General features: G+C 37.4%; 1 protein-coding gene across 1 annotated transcript; it reads left to right on the top strand.

Moving 5' to 3' along the window:
* Positions 1–296: 296 nt before the first annotated feature.
* LOC136253872 (uncharacterized) lies at positions 297–14754 on the top strand. Its single transcript, XM_066046531.1, has 7 exons — positions 297–324; positions 383–673; positions 5626–5685; positions 7246–7686; positions 9635–9657; positions 9796–11944; positions 12173–14754. The coding sequence occupies exons 1-7, from the start codon at positions 297–299 to the stop codon at positions 14752–14754; spliced, it is 5574 nt and encodes a 1857-aa protein (XP_065902603.1).
* Positions 14755–16980: the final 2226 nt, after the last annotated feature.

The raw sequence follows: 16980 nt of genomic DNA, 5'->3' as shown, positions 1-16980 counted from the left end.
AATTGTGTAAATAAATTTCATCCACACAAAATGGTTTTACGTGAAAAATTATATCATGAATTGTCTTTGCTTGAAAATAAAGGAAATTTGCGGTAACTGATTAATATTTTTAAAAGTGGAAGATTTTTGGCACCAATTTCACCCGAATTGTCATTATTACAATTTTTGCCATTAATTTCACAGCCATTTCTTGGCTGCCACATTGGATTTCACATTTTTTCACCCTGGCTTTTAAGGGTCATACATTTTTACAGCTTGGTTGCTTTGGTATAGATATGCATTATATGGATATAATTATGGAGAAATTTTATATTTTCATGACACGTATGACTACACTATACACTAGTTATATAATAATACAGTACAGCCTTTACAATTATAGGTCAAAGCAGTCCTACTCTACCTCAACTACAAGATGTTATGAGACATGACAATACAGGATTTGTTGTCAGGTGGTATGAACTTGGTCTGGAGTTGTTGGATAGTTCCACTAGTGTACGTAAACTGAAGGAGATAAAAGCTGATTATCAGAATGTCACTGAGTGTTGCATCAAGATGTTTGAGGAGTGGCTTGCTCAACAACGAAACGCCAATTGGAATCAATTAATAATAGCATTAAATAACATAAGTATGAATACTGCAGCTGAACAAATCAAAGAGAATCTTAAAAGTGGTATGTTGTATGTATATGAGTGGAACCTGGAACCAGGGGTGGTCCATAAGTCTAAAATGTCCATATCTCTGAAATTGTGTATAAATATCCTTAAAATGGCATAAAGAATTATTTTAAATATCAGTATTTTCAACTACCCTAATAGAACAGTCACTACTCTAATAGAGCAGTCATTTCTGTACTAAGGTAAACTGAGAATCTGGATAAGTGGAATCCAGATAACTGAGGTTCAACTGTATAATTATGGTATCCATATGTTTGTGAACGTATGAAAAAATTGCTTAGATTAAAAGCGCTAACTTTTAATGTCACTATGCTATGAACATAATAATTTCAACCTTATCAAACTTTTAGTTGGCTTTGTAATATAAGTTGCAAAATGCAGATGTTCTGTTCCAATACTGAGATATTACTTGTTATGTGAGTGGATGGAAATTGTACCCACATGCCTAGCTTTTGCAGATACAGTATGGTCACATGTAATCAGTAAAGTATCTATAGTTGGTACACGTTCACCTGAGCCTCCTCCAAATATAGTAATATCATAGAGATGAACATGTGTTCACTCCCAATAGTTTTGTACTGGAACAAGCATGTTTTCATGGTGTAAACGTGTTTGCGCACCTGAATCGTCCATACTAAATGTATCGGATATTATAACTCACTTGTTTCTGCCTGTATCAAAATGCTTTTTTGATTAACAGTTCCGGCATTTAAAAGGCTTCACAGCACTACTAAATGTTTGGGCAGCTGGCCCATGTAACAAGAGTTATTAACAAGAAATGAGGGCTCAGGTGAACACAAACCGACTATAGATTACAATTAAAGTTTAAGTACTTATGCTAGCTTTAAACCATTGAGTTACAGTATCAAAATCATAGTGTGACAATCTGGTCAATTCCTGGTTGCATTTACTTGTCTTACTAGTAGGTAATTACCAGGGGTGGGCAGTATCTTGGTTATATCGTAAAACCGCACTATTCTGATGTAACGATACCAGTATCATCAAACATTCTTGGAAACAATATTATCGCGATATCGTAATTACCGCGGTGTTCTCCAATAATAATATTCGTAGTAGCTAACTGCTGTAAACATAGTGCTGCTGTTTAGCTCTAGGAAAGATCGAGATACTCTAATAGAGCAGTCACGTATATACTCTATTAGAGCAGTTAAGTAACTCTATTGAGCGTTCATGTGAATATGAAAGTAGCTACTGAAGGGACTTTATTAATATTGAGGAAAGAATATTTCTGCACATTGTGGCATTATAGCTAATAAAGTGTGCATGGGTGAATGAGCTTTTGTTGCTATAGTTAGCAGTCTTAGTCATACATGGGAATCTGTAGATCTCCTGAATTTATGTCATGCACTTGGGTGTGTAAGACACATCCTCTCCATGCTTAATTGTAGGTCTAGCTAATGTCAATATATTCATGTATAATTTGTTAATAATGTACATGTATTTTTGCACAACCATTCATGTTGTTGCGGGTTATATCACTTGTGTAGGTAGGTGTAGTTTCATAGTAGAGCATCTGTCAAAATATGAAAAAATATTGTGATAATTAGTAATACCGTGATATTTTTCCCATGATATATGTGACCGGGCCTGCGAAAATAGGGCATGTGGGCACAAACTACATCCCATCACTCTACAGGTCATATCGCGGTACTGAAACAGAATACTGGCATTCTATAGCTTGCATCATAAAGCCAATTAACTGTTTACTACGCGTTGAAAATATTATTGCCATAGCATAATGGTACAACAAGTTATGAGTGATGGAAGTTTGAAAAAATAGGCAAAAAGCATGTGCCCACATGCTCTATTTCGCAGGCCCGGTCACATATCGTGATAGTAAAATTTAATACCGCCCAGTCCTAGTAATTACATATGCTCTTCCATTTAAAAGAACAATATTTAGATGCAAGGTCTTATCTTATAGAGAAGTGTCTTTTATGTTATATATTGCTGTACATTAGATACACTAAGACACAATATATAGTGTGTGGTGCAGCCAAGAAAGCCAGCACACCACACTGTGTGTATATGTGACCGGATTTTATATAACCCAGCTTCCACACACAAATTAAAATCAAACTTACATTTTTACCAGAAATGGATTGCTGGTCTAATACACTATCATCTTCCACTCTGTATTTCCTTCAGGACTGGCAAGTCTGGTTTCTGTAGCAGTTTTCTTCCGACCCTGTCAAAGCTACGAGTAGAAGATTGGCACCATTAAATGGTCATGGCTTTGTTGTAATGGTGTGTGGTGAGCTGGTACTTCACAGAGAGCTTGCCAATAGTGTTCTCAGTCAATTTGGAGTGATATGAGGGCCATGGATGGCCATGGAGGGACCGAACTTGGCCTCTGGATTTCATTCATCTTCTTGCTCCATTTTATACTCCTATAAAGCCACGAGTGGAAGATTGGCACCATTAAATGGCCATGGCTTTATTGTAATGGTGTGTGTTGAGCTAGGACTTCACAGAGAGCTCACCAATAGTGTTCTCAGTCAATTTGGAGTGATGTGAGGGCCATGGATGGCCATGGAGGGACCAAACTTGGCCTCTGGATTTCATTCGTCTTCTTGCTCCATTTTATACTTCTATAAAGCCATGAGTGGAAGATTGGCACCATTAAATGGCCATGGCTTTGTTGTAATGGTGTGTGGTGAGCTGGGACTTCACAGAGAGCTCGCCAATAGTGTTCTCAGTCAATTTGGAGTGATTTGAGGGCCATGGATGGCCATGAAGGGACCAAACTTGGCCTCTGGATTCCATTCGTCTTCTTGCTCCATTTTATACTCCTATATTAAGCCCATCCCCCACCCTCTGCCCCTATTACTATCACCTGTGATATTATTACCCGCTCGAAAAAAGCTGCCCAAAACAGGGCAAATTTTGCTATCAGAAACTTATACACTCACACAGTGATAGCTATAGATGAATAATTGGTGCAAATTTTGTTTGCACAGCTGTAGGCACTGGGAAGTTATTACACAATGATTACTTAAAATTGCCATATCTCTTAACGAAGCTTTGTGCATCAAAGCCAGGTTTTGTCAAATTCAGTCAAATATTGACAGGAAAAAGTAAATGCAATTTTCACACATGCATACAGTAGCTCAATGACTCTTCTTCCCCAAAACACATCATTTTAAGACAGGCCAAATCACAAATTTGACAGTTGAAGAGCTGTAAAAAGGTGAACTCACATACTAAGTTTGTTCTGACTTTGATAAATATATGTAGTGTTGTGAACATTTATTTGCATTGAAAAGATTGTACTTTTGTCATAGCTACAGGGTAAACCACATAATGGGAATAACTTGAAATTTGGTGTGTACATAGGTTGATCATCTTAACAGTGCCTTTGATGGTTTGAAAATCAATGAAGGTCCAGCTACAGAATTATAAAGCAAAAATCAAAAGTGTGGGGTTGAGATATTCTAATAGAGCAGTCACCATGGGGTAAAAAGTGCACAAAAATTCAAAGCAATCTTGCTCCTGGGAACTCCACACCTACAGTGACACTCAGATCCTTAGCCAATACCACATAGTGTGAAATTTTTAAAATTAGGATATTTTAGTATTGTATATAAAAATTTTGCAGGAAATTATTTCATACACAGCTATCATCATGAGTTTCATTGATTGAGCACTGGAGAATTACAGTTTAATTCTTGCATGAGAGAATGCCATGTGTATCAGGACAGACTGTTACCATTATGAGATGAAACGTTGGCTTGCCAACATGAGACAGACAATGTATGCGATCCCTTTGCAGCTGAGGTGGTAAAAACTGGAGCATGTACTGAAAGCGACAGGCTCCATATGTTCTTTATTTTTTAGATACAGGGATGTGTAAGATAACTGACCTTAAGAAACGATACTCACAAAATCTAGAACATGGGAGCCTTGACACTATTGTTGTTTCAGGGTGTATGTGAGCTACTGGCTAAGATTTGAAAGCTTCTGTCACTTAGCGAGAAGAATATTGGTAAAGAAGCAAGTGAATTTCAGGTTCATGATGATGTTCAAAATAAGATCAAGCGCGAGATCAAATAAGAGCCAAAGGAAAAGGTAGAGTTCAAACCTGAAGCTAAAAGAATAAAGGTGACATGAAGCAGACTAACAGTTTTCAAGAAGTTTAGGCTACGTGCACAGGTACCAGCTGTTATTTCAAGAAGACAAAGTCTTGTTAGAGGGTAGCTAACACGCTAAATGACAAGCATATACATTTCACACAGGCCATACTTAGAAGCCGATTTCCACAACGCTGTGCATTACAAGACACACTGCTTCAAGGTCAACATACGTAAATACAGCTTATCTACCAAAATGATACAGATATTGCATGCCCATCATAACCACTGGGTTGTGATATCAAATCTCCATTGCCTTGACAATGAAATACAACATTATGATACAATTTATAAACATCGACCAGCAAGCATGTGATTTCCTAAACAACATGTCTGATGAGGATATCACGGTCAATGACAATGTTAACAGATGTTCAAATAAAACATGCAGTACAGTACATTTATATTTCTGTCTTCAAAAATCATCATTGTGTCTGTATAAATAAGAAGTGTGGGAAAAATCAAACCTGAAAGTCAGCCAATGGCTGGTTTTGGGACCTTATAAAGTACAAAATAAGTAAAACCTATACAAAACAGCCAAGCTGTAGAAAGGGTATGGCCTTGGGTGAAAAGTTGTGAAATCAAAGGTGGCAGGCAAGAGATGGCTGCAGTGATTTTAATTGCAATAACGGTCCCTTTTTTACAGCATGACTGTTTTGTGTGGATAATATTATGCTCATAAAATGGGAATTATGATTTTGAGCAGTGATTATATCATCTATTAATGGATTAGATGACACACTTCTGTACGTATGTCTTAACACTATCATTATATGAGACTTTACTTCATTTTGTAGGACAGCTTTCTCCACAAAAATTGGATAAGGCTCAGCAAACAATTATAGAGTCACCAAATGGTACGTACATATGTGTGTGTGTGTGTTTGCATGTACATAGTTTGTTGTGAGTTTGGAAACTTTATTATTCAAACACTTCAATTTCCTATGATTTAAAAAAATGTTTTGCTTTATACATGTAGTTTTAACCTTTAGAGGTGTATAAGTCACTGTAGTTGCTAAATAAAAACTACATGGAATGCATGATGTTAAATAACAACGGTTTCGGCAACAAAACTGTTATTAACAGTAAAGCAGTTGGTGCTGTTTCTCTACTAGTTTCACAATCTTTTTTGTTAGATTTTAGATCTGTCCTCAATAGATAAGAATTGCCGGTAGCTCACTTGAAGGCTCCACTCATAAAGATGACAACAATTGAATGTTTTGTTGAAAGAGATGCTGTTTGAATAGTGTCATAGTGGACCACATATCAACTTGTGTACCAATGAATAAACTGTCCACACAACTAGAATTATGCAATTTACACCACTGTTTTTAAACAGTTGTAATGTGGGTAAGGAATATGCCACAATTGGTGAAACTTGTACACTATTTTGAGTTTTATATGACAGCATTCTGAAAATCTATATCAATTGGTGTATTTCAATGGCTTACGCAGATACAGTGCATATGTTTTGTAAAGTTTTATGTGGCTTTAAGGGTTAACAGTACAATTGTTACTTTAGGCCGTGGCATAATGGTATTGACAGTATAGAACTACAGAATTGATGCTGTGAAAGTTAATTTTAATCTCCTTGTAGCTGTCATTATTGATTAACTAATTCATGGCCTTGCAGAACGGCTACCAGGAGTCAAACAAACTACAGTCAGAATATTATTAAAAATGCTTGTTTTCAAGTACAGAATTAAAGGCTGGTTGCAACATTCTGCAGTATGGTAAAGCTCAGCCCCAAGATAATATTTGCCTGCATCTTAGCCATTTTTCCTGCATTTTGTGTGTGTTGCATGCATCTGTATAAAATTATGCAGTTGCCACGTAGAGTCTATGTACATGTCGCAATGCAAGTTTACTCACAGTACACATTGCAGGAGGATGTGACTTGCCCTCATTTTGCATGCATTTTACTTGCATTTTGGATGCAGGCAAATGTTACCTTGGAGCTGAGCTGTATATGTCATATTGCCACCAGTATAGATGATGCCTCAGTATTATTAATCTACATTATTGGCCTTTGTCCAACACTCTTAAATGTATAATGCACAAGAAAAATGACCCAAAATAAACATGATTCATGCCAAAGCAGCTGAACTGTAAGAAAGAAAGAACAGAATGAAAACATGCAGCTTTCAAAAAAAGGCTGGGATAATAAGTTGTGAAATTAAAGGTGGCAACCAAGAAATTTTACTGTTATTGCTAGTAAATTGATTTCATTAACATTGAATATTTGATGCCATGGATTTACATATATGCTGTAGTAAGCAGTTGGGGAAAGTAAGTTTCTTATACAGTACTTTCATCATGGCTAGTCTTAATTGGGGTGTGGTTTTTAGTGGCTAGCTCAGTATCGACTCTTTTATTAAGTGTGTTTAATTTTGATTGTTGCTTTCATGTTTTAACAGACTCAGAGCCTAGTCAGATACAATTACATGCTCGTACCATCACAAGGTTGAAAGGAAAATATGCGAATGTTGTGAGAAAAATAAAACATGTTTTTGAGCAACAGAAATATAAAATTAATGAACTTATTTTAAATTTGTCAGCGACAGATGATGAAAACCATACCATATTTTCCACTGATGATGTTTTTATCAAAACCACAAACACAGATAAACTATTTCTCTGGATTGGGAAATATTGTAGCATGTATGACTACGAGTTGTTACTGGCACTTGTTGAATCCACTGAGTGTGAGGAAGCCATAAAACTATTGGACAATTTCTCTAAAGAGTTGCACTCTTCTATTTCGAAGGACCTAGACTTGTTGTCTGAAGATGGAGAGTTACGAGATATTGAAAGTTTCATGCCAGAAACTCATAAGCTAGAAATTAAATATGTTGGAGGTAAATGTACACTTACAACCATACAAATTGTTAAAAGAATCATCTATGAGTGTTTTCATATCCAAAGAGGATCAATCATTTTTCGCGGTGCACTATATGTAGAAGGTTGTGTTACCTTTATATATCAAATCTCACGAACAGTGAAGTCTCAATTGTTACAGTACCAGACTACTCCTCAGGATGTTATGAAATTGACTGATCACAAAATCATATGTATAAAATTTGATGACAGTGAAATAATAACATTACTACAAGACAAAGTGTTATGTGTAATTGCATGTTTAAAGTAGCTTTTAACAGGTATGTAGATGTAGAACACTGTGTATAGGCAGGGTTGAAGTGATTCAGTTAAGTACGTGTATTTGATTACAAGCCTGGTACATTAATAATGGTGGTGTCTGCCTGCAACTGTGGTAAAGCCATTTAAGATTCTATTAGCTTTGATATTAATATATTATTTAGATATCAAATGCATTCTCTAAATATTGCTATTTTTGTAAGCAGCTTATGTAGTTTCTGAAGTGATACAAATCAGTTATACTGCATTGAACACTTCATTACAATCTTCGGAAAGAATTAATGTATGCCAAAACAGCCAAGCTGTGAAAAAAGGATGTAGCCCCACAAAAAGCCAAGGTAAAAAAGATGTGAAATTCAAGGTGGCAGCCAAGAAATGGCTGTGACGGTAAGTTAATGGCAAAAAATTAATAACAACAATTCAGGTGAATTTGTGTTACCTTCTTCAAGTTTCACTGGGATTCAACACCAAATTCACCTGAATTGTCGTTACTAAATTTTTAGCTATTAATAGCAATTTTTTGACTTGTAACTTAGCTAAACTTTTTGGGGTGACTTGTTAGTATATTGCTAAAAATTGGTAACTTTTGTTGCTGTACTCTCTAAAAGGTGACTTGTTTGTCAGCTAGAATCAAATCACCTTGCAGAGAAATCAGCTAGAAACAAGTCACAGAGATTTCAACAACATGTCAAATCATCCTGTAAAGAGTTCACCTGTAAGTATTTTGCAGAAAGTTCAGCTATGTCACAAGAGTTTTAGTCAGATTACAAGTCACTCTGTGGAGCATTCAACTACAAACCATTCACCATGTAGTCTAAGAGTACAGCTATGTTACAAGTCTCCCTGTAGAAATTTCAGCTGCATACACATTTCCCTGTATCCAGCTGCAAACAGTTCAACCTGTGTGACCTAATTTTTATAATTGATCAACACAATTGTAATTACTACTGAACAATATTACCTAAATGTATGTGTACAGTAGCTAAACAAATCATTAATCTTCTCCTTCATAATCATCATTCCTGTAGCAAAGAAAAAAATGAAGTTAAAAGAAACACCCAAAGCTGGCCATAGGCTGGCTTTAAGTATGAAATTACAAAAAGAGGTGATATCTGATCAAAAACAGCCAAGCTGTAAAAAAGGGTGCGGCCTCCAAAAAAGCCAGAGTGACACAAGATGTGAAATCAAAAGTGATGGCCAAGAAATGGCTGTGATAGTAGGTTAATGGTAAAATTTTTAATAATGACAATTCAGGTGAATTTGGTGCTGAATCCTAGTGAAACTTGGAGCAGGCAATGCAAATTCACCTGAATTGTTGTTATTAAAAGTTTTGCCATTAACCTACTATCATAGTCATTTCTTGGCTGTCACCTTTGATTTCACATCTTTTTCACCCTGGAGGCCACACCCTTTTTACTGCTTGGCTGTTTTTTTGATTGGATAATATCAAGAGTTATTATTAACTCTTGATAATATTGTGTAGCTCAATGAAGTACTTATTAAAATTTAGCTATACCACTATCAGCTGAAATCATCAAAAAGTACTAACAGAAATTATACCAAACCTAATTCTTTCTATTGGAACTATGTCCAATATTACAATTATGTAGACATCACAAGATATACTAAAACTATTATCTTCACCCGTAGGTGATCATATGAACTTCAAAATGGTTGTTAGGTAATGTAATTTTGTTCACTATATGTTGATATGGAAACAGAGCCTTCCAAAATTTAATTACAGTATGTTCAATATATCCTGTATCAATGCTATATAGCCATATAATGTTAAGATGGTATTCTTTGCACAGGTTAAACAATCAATTATGGAAAATTCCTCTACTGCAAAACTGATTGTAACTTACAAAGGATGTGCCACTCTTCAAGGCTTCTCAGAGTATTTGGCCGAGAAACTTCCTCAGACCTTGAGAGAATTTACAGTAACAATTGTTGGGCAGCCATCAATGGATTACACTGAATTTGAGGTTGAGTTTAAGAGTAAAAACAGAGCTAGACAAGCACATTCCAGGATTAAAAAGATTGATGGATTGAGAGCTTCACTTACTAGTTCATCCATTGAATCAGAAATTGATGATTTCAAACTGAGTCTTCAAAGAAAACATGGGTTGCTGTTAGTAAATAATGAAGATAATGTGTTTTTGCTTGAGGAAAGGTTGCGCCATTTAGAGATCTTACCGAAACATTGCTCACTTGAACAGCATGAACGAATTATGCAAGAGCAGAGAGTGATCAGCCAACAAAAAGAGGAATATTTACTGCAGAAGAAAGAGTTTACTGATTATTGCACAGAGTTGTTGATAAAACTTGAGGGTATTGCCACATCAAGTCAGGTAGACATCGAAATGCTGGAGGAACAATTTGACAAGATAAAAGCAAAGTTTGGAATGGAATGTAACAGATTCAGTAAGCCACTTCCCATGTATGCTAGAAGACAACAAATCCTCACTACCATTACAAACCACCAGGTCACCATCCTCATTGGGGAAACAGGGTCTGGTAAGAGTACCCAGCTAGTACAATATTTACATGATGCTGGAATTTTAAGTGATGGTATTATTGCATGCACTCAGCCAAGAAAAGTTGCTGCAATCTCACTAGCTAACCATGTCAGTAGAGAAATGTGTGTAAGGGTGGGTGAAGAGCTTGGCTATAAAGTAGGGATGTCAGGAAAGTTTAGTAAGAATACAAAGGTGTTGTACATGACTGATCATGCACTACTCAATGAATGTATTGAAGATCATATATTTTCCAAGTATTCCTGTGTGGTTATTGATGAAGCACATGAACGCACCCTCCACACTGACCTCCTCCTCAGCTTTGTGAAGAATTGTTTACCTCACAGGAAAGACTTACGTGTTGTCATCACATCGGCTACAATTGATCCAGTTGTATTTCTGAAATATTTTGGTAATTGTCCAGTAATACGTGTACCAGGTAGAGTTTATCCAGTAGAGACAATATGGAAGCCTGTTCAAACTGTTGGGGATATACCTACCTCGGATGAAATGATGTCTGCTGCAATAGAGATGGTAGAAACTATCCACTCAACTGAGGAACCTGGTGATGTTCTAGTGTTCCTCATGTCACCTGCTGAAGTTGAGCTTGCTTGTCAATGGATGAGTGACATGGTTGACAATGACTCAGCAATCGTGTTACCCTTACATGGTAAACTACAACCACAAGACCAGCAGAAAGTATTTCACCATTATAAGGGTAAACGGAAAGTTGTTTTTTCCACTAATGTAGCTGAGACTTCAGTAACTATTGATGGAATCAGGTTTGTAGTTGATACTGGCATGGCCAAACAACTTCACTTTGATTCAAAGAAAAATATGAATGCTCTAGAGGTGTGTTGGATCAGCAAGACTTCTGCTGAGCAACGTAAGAGAAGAGCTGGTAGAACTTGCCCTGGAAAATGTTATCGTCTATACAGTACAGAGACACACACTGCAATGAGAGATAGAATGTTACCAGGATTGTTAAGGGTTCAGTTATCCCATGCAGTACTGAAACTGTATGAATTTGGCATAGGGGATGTACTTCAGTTTGATTTCATTGAGCAGCCTGATATATTAACGCTTAAAGAAGCTGTGGAAATGTTGAAGTTTGTTGAGGCAATTGATGACAGAGGCTTAACAGCCAAAGGTAAAACACTAGCTACACTACCTATTGATCCACAACTTGGTAAAGTGTTGTTAGATGGCTGTGACATTGGCATTGGTCTTGAAGCTGCAGTTGCAGTTGCAATGTCTACCACTGGTGGCATTTTCTTTAGAACAAGTACAAATGCTGAGAAGGACACCAGTGACAAGAAGAAGTTACAGTTTTGTCATGAGGGTGGAGACCAGTTAACTAACTTATGTGTCTACTGGAAATGGTCATCACAGAGTAAAGATACACGTAACAAATGGTGCTATGAGAATAGCATAAATGCTAAGAGTATGTATCGTGTTGAAGAGACAGTTAAAGAATTGAAAAAAATTCTTCATACTCATAAAATCAGGGTTGCAACATACTTAAAGGACTTGAAGAATGTTGAGCTATTTTTTTCCAAAATTATTTTTTTATGCTTTTCTCCCCAATCTTGCTGTGTTCCTAGGACATAAACAAGCAGGTTACATCATGACTGAGACCCAGATTGGTTCTTTTTTATGTTCCCTGGATCAGTTTTGGTTGTACAGAAACTGTATCCTAAAGTTCTTGTGTATGAGAAGACCATGAAAGCCTCGCATCAGTTTTTACTTGAGCTCATGCCAGTGAAGCAGGAATGGATAGAAGAAGCAGTTTCTACTGGCAAGTTACCATTAGATCCAGTGGAGAGATTCAAAGATTACATGGTGTCTGCAGTGTCACTACCACTAGTTGGCTGGCAAGTGCTTAAGAAAGGTTACATTGATGATGATCTGGTTAAGTGTCAGTTAAAGGAAGCTTGTCAAGATACACCTCACAGTGTTGATTTATCAAGGACAAAGGTTTGTGGTAAGATTGAGATATACTCACATTGCAAATATCACAGCCAGGTAAAAGCGTTGTTTGAGCAGAAATTCAACCTAATCCGAAAAGAATTCATGAAAGAGCAGTATGAGCTTGGAATTACTGCGGACACAGATGATGTACATCTTGTCCTAGGAAATGGTGGCTCAATACAACATGTACATGTGCTGATGCCAGGAGAGTATAGAACTATTATGTTCAAAGGTCCCTTGAACTCAGAATGGACTAGTAATATGGTGAAACAAGCAAAGATCTTGGGAGAGATTAGCACTACAAGTTCTAAGTCATTTAAGAAGGAGCACCGTCTTTATGTAACCTTTAGCAACCCAATGAATGCTGTTACTGCGTTAATTGCACTTGCTGGACAGGATGAGAAAATATCTGTGGAGCCTAGTAAGAAACACATGGGAAGTGAGTCTGCTACTGCACTAAAGGTTGAATGGTGCCAAAGACAAAGAAAGAGCTTTGCATTTATCAAATTTGATCACCCTCTGGATGCTATCCGCTTATTGGTATTTGGACATCAAACATATCGCTTCAAACATGATAAAGATAGCCTACCTTCTAGACCATCAGGTAAAATATTTGTAACCAACATACCCACCAATCACACAGTGGAGGATATTGAACAAGCTGTGAAATTTGTTCAAACTAATGATTCAGCTTCTCCAGGCGAACCATTTAAAGTTCAGCTTGGTTATGAGAAGAGCTTTAATACTACCCATGAAAAGTTGTGTCAGCTAAAGCATCAATTGAAGGTATTAATTGAAAAGTCTATAGGACAGAAGTATTGTAAAGTGGAAATACCTTCTCCAAAAAGTCACTTTTATACATACAGGGCATACATTGAGGTCAAAAATATATCTGACAGTCGAAAGTTGGTTAATGACTTAGGTGAAGAAATGATTGATTGCCATCCACTAACTGTGAAGCCACTATTGTATTCCAAGGTAGTAATTTTGCCCAAGATATATGAAGTTGTCAAAACTGAAATAAAATCAATTGTAGCTACTTTAGAAAAGCTTTATGGAAATAATATTTCTATTCAGGAAACCAAAGATCATTCTGGGAAAATTATATATCAGTTGAAATCTGAAGACACTCAGGCTTACATTAATGCTAAGCGAATACTCAATAACCTGACTTTGCCTTCAGTCAAAGATTGTCGCTCTGACTCCCACTTGTGCCAGTTTATAATGACTAGTGGATGTCAACAAGTCATGGCTGACATTGAATCACAAACCTCTACTGTCATATCCATCAACAAGTGGTCTGCAACTGTTAATGTGTTTGGTACTAATGAATGTAAAGATGAGGCGATTGATCTCATTGAACATCACTTTGAGACATTGCAGCATGGCAATATCCAGACCTTTGATATTCCATTAAAACAGCCTGGTGGACCTCCAGGATTAATGAAACAGGTTGTTGCCAAGTTTGGATTAGACCTGGAACAGCTGACACAAAGGGATGGAATAAGTGGAGCATCTTTGGATGTCCATAAGCACATTCTATCAGTGAGTGCTACCCCTGAAGCTTACAAGCCTCTACAAGAAGAGATTAATGCCATTCAATCAGCTGCTGCTGGTGGCTGTGTACAAAATGAGCTACAATTTCCTGGTTGTTGTGCCTGTTACACTGAAGTTGATTGTGAGCAAAATTTATTCAGACTTGAGTTCTGTGGTCATGTTTACTGTGTTGATTGTATCAAAATACAGGTCACTTCTCCTACAGCCACTTTTCCTATAGTTTGTGCAGCTGAAAAGTGTTACCAGCCATTTGTGATACAAGACTTTATTGCCTTGTGTAGGAGACTAAAATATTCTATGCAGCAGCTAGCTGAAGCTTCTTTGAAGTATTTTGTGTATGCTAATCCTGATAAGATCAAAAACTGCCTGACCCCAGATTGTAAAATGGTTTACATGGTATCTGAAGATGGAACCAAATTTCTCTGCAGTTTGTGTGGGGTCACCATCTGCACTAAATGTCATGTCCAGTATCATGATGACCTCACTTGTGCAATGTACCAGTCTGTGGCAAAATCAGGGGATCATGATGTGCTGCCATGGCTGATGAAAGATCCTCAGAGACGAAAGCATTGTCCAAAGTGTGCTGTTCCAATAAAGAAGATACAAGGCTGTAACCATGTTGCTTGTAGATGTGGTGTGTATGTTTGCTGGGTCTGCCTTGAACATTTTGGATCATCACAAAGTTGTTATGGTCATTTGGCTAACTCACATGGATCATTTATATGACACTTGATTCGTTGCTCCATTAGCTGTTGTATTATAGCCTGTATGTTTTACTTGTGTCTTCTAATTTGTATCTGCTAACTATAGGACCTATAGATTTCATTGGGGGGTTGTCAGTTGTCGTAATTATTTTCATTTGATAACAAATACAGTCTATATACTTTAAAGTAACTTATGATCAAAACCTTAGAAGCACTGTAGATAATATTATACTGTGCCATAATCATAATTCAAACACTTGTAGTTTAGTATAAATATGAGGTAGCTACAGGATTTGTACAGTCATTAACCTCACACTAATCACAACAAAACCAAACTCAACAGATTTTGATTCCTTATTATGTCCTCAATGACAGAAAAAAAGTTCCTAAGGAATCCTCGTGGGGGAACTGTGAATTAAAAATCCACTTTTTTGCTCCTTAATAGTTTAATGTTTTCACGGTATTGATAGTCATATCTCAGCTAGGATACTACTTATATCAAAACTTATTATACCATTACAAAGCTCTCGCAAAGATGAATCGTTTGGTACTAAAATTATCACCTTAGGAAAATGTGTTAACAAGTTATAATCAAATATAATTAATAACATACAGGTGATATCAAAGAGAGCAAATGCCCTTGTATGACTACTCCATTCCCTTGCAGTTACCACAAGTGGGAGTGCACTCAATCACTGTGTACTGCAGTCTGGAAGTTGCATCTGCTATCTGATCACCCGTAGCAGATGTTCAGGAGCAGGAGGTAGCGATGTTTGAAGTGGCACAAACTCCTCTCCACACTTCTGCCATCCCACTCTCTGGGATGAGGTTCTGCAGCTGATCCTTTCAATTCTTGAGCTTGAAGATACACACGTAGGATGTGGTACTTTGCTGCTGCTGAAGTTGATGGTAAATATTGTGGTTTTATGTGGGATTTTTTGAAGCCACCTTTTCACAGAATCGTTTTGTCGGAGGGAATCTAGAGTGTCAGTTAGCATTCCATTGTAGAGAGCTTTCTCTCCTGCATTTATCACATCATTTGTGGAGGCTGAATCACCTTTGCCTACTCATGGAACATACTGCTTGCTTTGAACTTGCTAAGGGATTTCCCCTTTCCAATCCCATAGAGATGTGATGTTGTGTCACACCCAAGAATAGCATGGATGAAGAGGATGTTGTTGCAGATATCTTGACCAAGCTTTTCTTTTGTGGCTCTGATGTTCCAGACGTGAAGCTTTTGTGTTTTCTTTGTCTCAGGACGAAAGAAGAGGTCATGGGAGTTGAAACTTGCATGGTTGCAGAGCAGAACAATGAGGTCAGTGTCTTCACCAACTAGCACAGTGGTACTGGTGGTAGCAGATTGAACAGCTTTCTGAACAATCAAGAGATCAGCATCTCCCGGTGCATGGTAAGTTTGGCAGTTGCTCTTCTCCAGTTCTGTACTTAGCATGAAAAAGATTGGTGCTTATTCTTTCAAGCGACCAAAATCTGTTCCTTCTTCATTGTGGTGGTCATGTTAGCAGCACTGCATTAGCCTTTCCTTTTGACCGCCTCAGATATCTTTGTGTTTATATTTTCATAGCCATTAAATACAACTATGGCATCCTTGTACTTTCTTGCTACATATTCTGTGTACTGGTGGCAGATGTCTCCATATGCAGAACCGCGAGCTCGAGACCATGCATGGGATGCGCCCCACCATCCAGGACATACCGAATGCCATTATCTGGGATATCTGCTAGGACACCACTTTCACAAATCTTCTATATTGCATCAGCAAGTGCTGGCTTGTCTGTTTCATGGAGCAAAAGAGGAGCACAGCTCATACTTCAGCATGAGCTGAGCTGTACAAGTATGAGCTGTGCAGATCGTGCTTGAGTTAACCTTTAAGCATGAGCTGCACAGCTTATGCTTGAAGGCTAACTCCAGATCATCTGATGATTGCATGACAGTAGTAAGTCTCTGAAAGAGAAGCAGTGGATTAATCTGAATCCCTCCGAAGATGACCAAAAAATCCCTCCAAAAATGACTGAAGTACAGGTCTGCCATTGCTTGATGTGCTTGGCATTGGCTCCTCTTGGTTGGTGTCTTTTGCTATTTGATGTGGGTTACAGTATTTGCAGTGACATTGCTGATATATGAATGCTGTCGTTCCTGGAAATACTGACCTGGATGATGGTTGAACTACTCTTTGCTGTTAGAGTAGAAGATGGGACACCTATGCCTGTAGAAGTCTTGCAGATGGCAC

The sequence above is a fragment of the Dysidea avara genome, chromosome 4 (genome assembly GCF_963678975.1).
Source record: "Dysidea avara chromosome 4, odDysAvar1.4, whole genome shotgun sequence".
Lineage (NCBI taxonomy): Eukaryota > Metazoa > Porifera > Demospongiae > Dictyoceratida > Dysideidae > Dysidea > Dysidea avara.
This window is presented reverse-complemented; position numbering and strand designations above follow the sequence as displayed.

Coding starts and splice junctions, on each gene's coding strand:
- LOC136253872 (XM_066046531.1), top strand. CDS start 297: ATGGAGAAATTTTATATTTTCATGACAC. Junction 325..382: donor ATTTTATATTTTCATGACAC/GTATGACTACAC, acceptor TTACAATTATAG/GTCAAAGCAGTCCTACTCTA. Junction 5,686..7,245: donor AATTATAGAGTCACCAAATG/GTACGTACATAT, acceptor ATGTTTTAACAG/ACTCAGAGCCTAGTCAGATA.